Source organism: Corythoichthys intestinalis, chromosome 20 (genome assembly GCF_030265065.1).
Source record: "Corythoichthys intestinalis isolate RoL2023-P3 chromosome 20, ASM3026506v1, whole genome shotgun sequence".
Lineage (NCBI taxonomy): Eukaryota > Metazoa > Chordata > Actinopteri > Syngnathiformes > Syngnathidae > Corythoichthys > Corythoichthys intestinalis.
This window is the reverse complement of record NC_080414.1, coordinates 23863263-23872689: the sequence shown is the minus strand read 5'-3', so window position 1 is coordinate 23872689 and position 9427 is coordinate 23863263. Positions and strand designations below refer to the sequence as shown.

At 38.9% G+C, this 9427-nt stretch overlaps 1 protein-coding gene across 1 annotated transcript in view; it reads left to right on the top strand.

The window, feature by feature from the left end:
* Nucleotides 1-5248: 5248 nt before the first annotated feature.
* Nucleotides 5249-9427, top strand: part of LOC130908647 (phospholipid phosphatase-related protein type 4) — a 29186-nt gene continuing 25007 nt past the window's right edge. Inside the window, exon 1 of the mRNA XM_057824304.1 lies at nucleotides 5249-5536. Within this exon, the coding sequence (XP_057680287.1) occupies nucleotides 5447-5536 (90 nt within the window). The 5' untranslated portion in view covers nucleotides 5249-5446. The remainder of the gene's footprint in view (nucleotides 5537-9427) is intronic.

Genomic DNA, 9427 nt, shown 5'->3' with positions numbered 1-9427 from the left:
AGATATGGGCGTAAAAAGAAGTCAATTCTTATTTAAAAGCACAAAAAAAAAAAAAAAACGGTCAGTTAGCATTTATTTTACGTAAATATTGCTAATTATAACGCCAATGCTGAAGTGGCTAATTTCTCCAATTGATTTTTTTCACGTTTCAAAATGCATGCATGGTACGAAAAATATAATAATTACCTTGAATCCTCGAACAAATCACTCCTGAGAAAATCCTTCCTGTTTGTATGCTGTACAGCTTTCATACTTTTTCAACATAAAGCCGGTGTTAGATCACTGCGTGCGTGTTTGAGAATAACTCCTTGATGCTGGGTGAAGGAAGGAAAATAAAATGAAATAAAAATTACAAGTTGGAGGTTGTTGGTACTGCTGTTTTTGTTTTGTTATTTTGCGAATTTTGAATGAAAATCAGTTTCTCATGTATGCCTTGTGACAGTATTTGTAATGCAGTAGCGTAATGTATGTGTAAAACCAGTTTTTTGTATGTGTTATAGGTATAACTGTGTCAAAAGCAGGTTTCCCTGCATTTCAATGGTTTTATTAGGTTTGATACACACACACAAAAAATTCTGGCTCAATGGCGGCCTTAATGTCGGGAGTTCTGGCAAGAAATGCTAGCCACTTTCACCCCTGCGTAAACCCTGTCTAGATTGCATCTTGCAATGGAAACTTAAGCACCCTTAAGTCAATTCCATACTCACAAGCCCTATTTATTTTTATTTTCAAATTTTATGTTGCCGACACAATTCACAAACACTTCAAATAAAAAGAAATGAATGGGGGGGGGGACAACATGAGTTCCCGGGCATGATAGATCACACAGCTGTGATGGATGTTTCTCATTTTTTTGTTGTTGTTTGAGATAAGATCTTGATGTCATTTTTTTCTGACAATCGAAAATCTCTTTTCTCTTTTGTTAAACAAAATTAAAACGGTCATGTTGCCAGATTTTTTCCCCCCAAGCTTCCTCAGAATTATGGATTTAATACCCTTGGCATGACTGCCATCTGGGGGTATACGCAGAAAACAGCAGTTGTCAATATCCATTCATTCATTAGTGCTCCAGCTATGGATTCCTTTTTTACACTTGAGTCAATAACAACTGACCAATTTACAGTAAAATATTTAACCTCAGTTTCCCTTCTAAGTGACCTTTGATCTCCATGACATTTCGCTCTTTTTAAAATTGATGTCTTCAGGAATTTCAACAGGTGTCTTCTTCATTTTTATGTTTTATGATGACCATCCAATAAAATTTTATGTTTTTTATTTAATTTAATTTTTTTATTTTATATTACCTCCATGCAGGGGCGGACTACGGGTTGGGGAGTGGCCCGGGAGTCATTTGAAAGACCGGTCCACTTCATGGACAGTGTTGGAAGCCATCCAGCCAGTGACACAGATGTCCAATACGAATATCCACGTACCTTGTGTTACAAGCCGCCGTCAGCGGCATTGATTTAGTCTTTCCATATCCTGTTTTATTTTGGTAGGTTACTTTGTGTTCACTTAAGTCAGCTTTGTCTTCCTCCCCTAATCACCTGAGTGCCGACACCTGTTCCCCATTAGCTGTTCTCCTTAAATACATCTCTTGTTTGTTGCCCTTTGCCAGTGCGTTTTCAATGTTTTGGAGATCAGTAGGCCATCACGTCACCACCACCACCATCATTCATGATATGTTTTTGCCATTGCCTGTTTCAGTGTTGTGCATGAACGCGTTCAATGAACGATCGTTCAAGAACACGTTCATATTTTGGGCGAACGTGAATTGAACGCATCATATTTCTGTCTCATGAACGTTACTGTGAACGCGCTCATTCTAGCGGTTGTTAGCGGTGCTCATAACTTCGTTCATGAGTTCATCACATTTAGAGCCTTACCGACAAAACTGCATATAAAGCCATAGGCTAAAAACACACAATAAAAAAATTAACCTTAATAGCGGAAAATTATCCATCCTGGCAACCCAAGCTGCCTGTCACGGCCGTATTGTCTAAGCAAATACGTCATCACAACAACGGCAGCATGGACACAAAAGCTGGCAGCTCTCGAAACCCGGCCCGCTCAGAGCAACTTTCTACACAGTACCAGCATTTAAAAGAGTTTTACGAAAAAGTCAGTACCGACCCGGATGGCAAAAATGTAACGTTTACTTGTAAACTTTGTCCACCTGGATTGAAGAAGACCGTCCGTACATCGGTAACGTCTTTAGCCAACCTTAAACGGCACATCGAAATAAAGCAAGCGACAAGCCTTGCTAGGTATCTGCGACTGCGAGCATGTGCGATTAAGAAAGAGACGGCAACGGTTGGCCAGAGCAGTACCTCTGCCACCCAAATACTGCTAACAGCATACCAGAGTGGCCCCGTTTTCTGTCTCTCCCAGCCGCAGCTGGACAACCTAGTTCTGCAGTATATTGTGGGAGAAATTGAAATTGAATATGAAGATGAATCTGACACATAGTTTCAGTGTTAAAAAGGATACATGAATTGCTGTCTGTGGTTCTATATGGACACTGCCAATAATAGCTTGCAACAATTTTTGGCGAACAAAAAGAACTGAACTACAAAAGTTCATTTTTTGGAACCGTGAACTTTAGTTCAAAATTTTGAATTATTAACTATGAACTGAACAGTTCATTTTAAAATTTGTGAACTGCAATTTGAACTAGTTCATGTAGAAAATGAACTTTCCCAACACTGGCCTGTTTTGTGTTGAACTTTGAAGCCTGTTTTTACATTTCCTTTTGTGAATTAAATACTTTTTGGACATTGCAATCCTCTCTTCTCGTGGATTTGAGTTCAGCCGTGTGTGCCCCGTCATGACACCTTGGCCAGAACTTAATCAGAACTGTTGATTTAAAGTTCCACACAAATGAGAACTGTAACCTGAACAAAGTATACAGTACATGTAGGAGTTATGATACAAATTTTCTCAAATTTGGCACTGTAAGAAGAGTAGTTTTGAGTATGTGAGTAGTCCGAAAGGTACACTACTAATATTCACCGACCTTTGCCAGAACTTATTCAAAATTGTGAATTTACAGTACCACAAAAAGTACTGTAACCAGATCAAAGTACACATGCAGAACTTCTAATACAAAATTTTCTAAATATTGGTGGAGTAAAAATGCATAGTTGGAGTATGTGAGTAGTCTGAGATGTCCACGACAAATATCCACCAACCTTAGCCAGTACTTATTCAGATTTGTGGATTTACAGTGCCACAAAAATGAGAATTGTAACCTACCATCTACTAAAACAACCCGTTGCTCAGGGGAATCACATAATACTGTATCGTACTGACGTGTGGTCACGTCAGTACAATACAGTAACACACATGTAGATAGAGCTGTTTTACGATCAGGTGACATTATTTGATTTTTAACCCCTTCAGACCTGAGCATGCTGCTGGAGGACATGACGCGTTCGGGTCTCTAAGTCAATAAGTACACCGAATTACTTGCTATTGCCACTTCTGGGAGATGATTGGATGACACTTTACCCATAGAAATCAAATCATGCGGTTTAGCACGCCCTCTTTGCCAATTTTGGCTCTGGAAATGGCTGAGACAAAACTCAATTTCAAAAAGTGCTCATTTTTCATTAAAAACAATGTAACATTAACCTTAAAATAACCAATAAAAGCATGAAATATCCCCGACCAAAAAAAAATTGCAATTTTGCACTTCTGGTATTTGAGTGAAATAAAAATCAGCGAAATTCTTTATTTATTTATTTATTTATTTATTTATTTTGCCCAGCAGAAACAATGCAGGTCTGAAGGGGTTAAATGATAAAAAAAGGTGGCATTATATATTTTAGTGTTGACAGTGTTTGTGAAGGCATTTACTGTAATGCTTGGATTTCGTGGATATGCTAATTTTAGGGTCTGCTCATTTCACCAAGGGCGCATCAGCCGACCGGGGAAACCTCGGTATCCTCGGATGCCAATTCGCCCTTGCCATCATGAGAGCAATTCTTTGATTATCCTAATAGTATGCTGACACAACAATCCTTCCAAGGTCACTTCTTCTTGCAGGAACTCACAATATCCCATCAATAGTTAGCTACAGTGCTTAATTTGTAATTCATAAGGTGCCGGAACGCAATGTACATATGACGAGACTGGTGCAGGTCCCGGAACATACTTAGAAAATGATGCTGAAAACAAGACGCAAATACCCACTTACCATACAAGCCTCAATTTCAGATAATCTCCATGGTATAAATGTTATGACAACAGTTTACAATTATTTAGGCTATACTCTGCACAGCACTGGCAAATGCCCACATAACCACAGATGGGACTTACAGTAACGTACAGTGTAATTTATAAAACATTTTAAAATTCTGAGATTACAATAAATAACACAACCCCATTCTTTTGCGAGTTTAATCCACCCTGTATTCACTGGCCCCAAAGTTCCCACCCCATATTTTCAAAAAGAAAAATCACTTCAATCAAAAAAAGAAAAAAAATCAATCATAGAAAACGTTTTTGAATGCGAAAAAATAATTGAGATTAAAAAATTTGCATTTGAACAGTAAATTTTTCATTTAAAAAGTTTTCTTTGATTGAAACAATCCTTTTTGTGTTTGGGCCATATAATGGGTAGGACATTTGTGTCAAAATCATTCAATCCCCCCAAAATGTTGCTTCATTCAAAAAAGAAATATTTTCAATCAAAGAAAAAAATCATTTGAAAAATATAATTGCCCTCGCCTGATTTTTTTTTTTTTTTGAAAATTATATGCAAAGCAAATGACCGTCTAAGTTGCTCATCACATGATCTGTTCGAAAAATAATTTTGACCCATTAAAAAAATTTGTTTTTATATTTCATTTTTGTTGCAGTTTTACAACTTTTAAAATTATAGGAAAGTCAATTACATGCAATGACACTTTTTGGCCACCAGGTGGTCCTGGCCCCCCCTTAAACTCCGCTTATGCTGTTCAGTCTTATTAAACTCCCGTCCCCAGCAAAAAGTGTACATGCAGGTTATGCTGTTATATCGTCCCTACCAATGTTGAGACCAAACCTACGCACTTGATAATAATAATCATCATTATAGTTGGAGGACTTGTCATGACGCGACCGTTATTAATTTCCTAATGAAAGTTACAGTGAATAAGTAAAACATTTCTATTCAAATTTCAATCCTCCAGTCACTATGTGAAACATGCTGTAAAAATCATGTCCATTGCGCATGCGCGTTCTCCTGTCACTGCGTCCGCGCTCTGCCTTCCAGCGTGTAACATGCATGGAACCGAGCCTCTAGCGAGATAATTTTTTGAAAAAAAAAGAAAAAACGTCTAGTCTGTAGCATTATTTGTCATCTCGCAGAACGTATGCTGTGAGATTGCATGTCGAAACAAGGGCATGGAGCGCTCCTGATCTACAAGCACAGCCATCCGTGCCTCATCTAGGATACGTTTTGATGTCTGGAGGTCTGGCCATGTCTCCCAGAGAAAAGGGAATTCAAACCAAGGACAGTGTCAGCCTGCTACCCTGTTTCTATTTCGTTGAGGTGGGTCATTTGTCATATACTGCATACACAACCTGCTGGATTATGTCTTCCTTCAAAAGCGCGTGAATTTCTCGCTATCTTCAAGTGATTTGGATTATGTAGGTCAAATAAAGACGTCAACATTTTACGCAAATAACGGCCTAATTAAGGAACCTGCAGTTGCTGGAAAATAACATTTGAAAATGATGAACATACAGTTGTTTTGTGATAAAACATTAGACTTTGTAATTCAGTAACTAATAAAAAAAAATGTTAATGGCTGCATTCTTCTTATTGCAAGAAGAAAGCAGTGACAATATTAACATTTGCAAAAAAATATTTTACAGTCAAAAGTGACGGCAGCAATGCCTCTAAGAGAAATAGACCATCAAGTATGATTTATCATACTGTAGGTCCATTGCACACGTGTCAAACTCAAGGCCGAAAGGAGCCGGATGGGGCTAATCTCATAATATTAAGTGGCCCACAAAAGCCTAGAGGACACCATTGCTTTTTTATTATTGTTACTAAGTGCATTTGAAGAAAAACGGGGAAATGGCCATTTCCTTCACTGTTTTAATGATATGTAATAATATAGACCTACATGGTTTCTGTCAAAAGTGGTCCTCTGAGGGCACACATACAGTGACTGGAATTAAGCCTTCTACTGTCACTCAGTGTTGGAAGACAGAAATCCTCAATGAATATCCTGATGACATGATACTCTAATTGCATCTACATCCAATTTGGTTGTAAAACAACCGATGGAACAATATTTATTCCAAATGCTCAAATCCAGATTTCGTGTAGCTTGTGGTGACTGCCTCTCTTTCCCAGCTTGACAGTTTATACATGCTCTAATTCACCAGTGGCCTGTGGCTCTACGATCAAACTGCGGTCATATATTATAGATTTGCCTCTAATGCTGTATGATGGATGTTGCATGACTGAGTGCATCGCCCTGTATTCTGTAATATTGTGCGCACAGGGGTTCCCCATGTCCTCAGGGGATTGTAATTCTGTTTACAAATATTTGAAAAATAAGAACTCTAAACTTAATTTCAAGAATTTAATAGCCACTTCTGCAGATCAGTGAAATATTCTCCCCCTATATTGTTTCACAAGAAGCAGTAGGATTATAGAAAAAAATTAGGTCAGTGCTGAAAGATCTGTTCTGCGAGTTCCTTCACATGAAATTATACCACACCAGCTAATTTCTGAGTCAGTTGCTCGTTGACAGAGCGCTGACATTGTCATGGACTGTGTTCAGTTGGCACTCAGTGACAGATAGCATGGATGAGCCTGAATTGCAGTTATTAGGGGTGTGACAAAATATAGTAATGGTGATATATCGTGATACTTTGTATCCCAAAAGGTTATCGATATGATCCTGCAAGAATCGAGATCATTTTAAAAAGGTGACAATGTAAAAAAAAAAAGGAACCAACAAGTTGCTACCAAAATCTTCCACCATAATAGTGTCTTAGTTAACTCCAAGGCTGCCTTGACGGTGCTCGACACCGAATCAATCCATTTAGACTGGGAACGTTCGTTCATTCTGTTAGATTTTTAAGGCATTTATAGGTCACTTGCTGTTCATTTTAGGGCATTTCCAGGTCATTTCCTTTTGAGTTTGAGTCACTGCCTATTCATTTTGGGTAATTCCCAGGTCTGTAACACAAAATGAACAGGACGTGACCCATAAAATAGCCCAAAATCAACAGGAAGTTGGTAAACAACAACAGGTAAATGACCTTAAATGGCCCAAAATTACCTCATTGCCTGGCATTGGCTGCTAATGACGGCCATAGACATTCAATCCATTTGAAGTGGGAGGGGTGGCAGCGAATGAATCGTTCATTCGCTGCCACCCTCCCAGTTCAAATGGATTGGACGTCTACAAGTGATAACTCATTCCAATTCGCAGCAGAACCTTGTTTTGTTTATTAGCTGTTTTTAGAATATCCTACAATGATTTCCTGATCAATTTATCGATAATCGTTGTATCGCCATATCATCAGATCATAGTTATCATGAGCTTTGTACCGCAAACCGTATTGCATCGTGAGGTACCAAGAGGTTCCCACTCCTAGCGGTTATAGTTGATTGTTGTACATCATAGCACAAAGTGAGCATCATATACAGTGGTATGAAAAAGTATCTGAACCTTTTGGAATTTCTCACATTTCTGCATAGAATTACCATCAAATATGATCTGATCTTTGTCAAAATCACACAGATGAAAAATCAGTGTCTCCTTTAACTGAAACTACCCAAACATTTATAGGTTTTCATATTTTAATGAGGATAGTATGCAAACAATAACAGAAGGGGGGGGGGGGATACGTACGTGAACTATCACATTTAATATTTGTGGCCTCCCCTGTGGCACCAATAACTTCAACCAGACACTTCCTGTAGCTGCAGATCAGTCTGACACATCGATCAGGACTAATCTTGGCCCATTCTCCTCTACAAAACTGCTGTAGTTCAGTCAGAGTCCTGGGATGTCTGGCACGAATCGCTGTCTTTAGGTCATACCACAGCATCTCAAGTCTGTACTTTGACTTACCCACTCAATAATGTGTATTTTGTTCTTCTTAAACTATTCTGAAGTCGATTTACTTCTGTGTTTTGGATCATTGGCTTGTTGTAGCATCCATCCTCTTTTTAGCTTCAAATGTCTGGCAGACGGCCTCAAGTTTTCCTGCAAAACATCCTGATAAATGTTTGAAATTATTCTTCCATCAATGATTGCAAGTTGTCCAGGCCCTGAGGCAGTGAAACAACCCCAAATCATGATGCTCCCTCCACCATAATTGTTATGACGGCAAGCCGTTAATGTGGATCCAAAAACACAGACCAGGAGATCAATAGAGCAAATGTTTGTATTTAATGAGTACAACAAAGGGAGCATGCTAGGAAACGCGAATATAACAAGTACAACTTAGGGAGCACGCTAGGAAACGTGAATATAACAAGTACAACTTAAGGAGCACGCTAGGAAATGCGAATATAACAAGTACAACTTAGGGAGCACGCTAGGAAACGCGAATATAACAAGTACAACTTAGGGAGCACGCTAGAAAACGCGAATATAACAAGTACAACTTAGGGAGCACGCTAGGAAACGCGAATATAACAAGTACAACTTAGGGAGCACGCTAGGAAACGCGAATATAACAAGTACAACTTAGGGAGCACGCTAGAAAACGCGAATATAACAAGTACAACTTAGGGAGCACGCTAGAAAACGCAAGTGTAGTAAAATATAACTAAGAGAGCACCCAAGATGGCGTGAATATAACCGAGTACAAAAATCCTAACTACAAAATCCAAAAGAGCACAAAAGTAAATAAGATCAAACCAGAACACGACCGAAGAACGTCGGGAAGCACCGAGGATGACGATGAGCACACAGCGGTAAGCAAGGCAGGTAACAAGCATATGCAATAGTCCGACACTTGTGTATGGTGACAGGACTCCTTAAATAATAAGTGCTCCTGATGCGTCGCAGTTGATTCATGTGCTGGAATGAAAGAAAAATAACTGAGAAGGCACACAAACGTGGCAATAATGATGTGTGTTACTCCCAAACAATTCAACTTTGGTTTCATCAGTCCACAAAATATTTTGGCAAAACTTCTGTGGAGTGTCCAAGAGCGTTTTTGTGAATATTAAACGAGCAACAATGTTTTTCGTTTTTTTTAGACAGCAGTGGCTTCCTCCGTGGAGTCCTCCTGTGAACACCGTTCTTGGCCATAGTTTATCATATAGTTTATGTGTGCACCGAGATATTGGACTGTGCCAGTGATTTCTGTACTACTTTAGCAGACACTCTGGGGTTCTTTTTTACCTCTGAGTATTTTGCGCTGAACTTTGGCGACATCTTTGGTGGGTGGCCAATCCTTG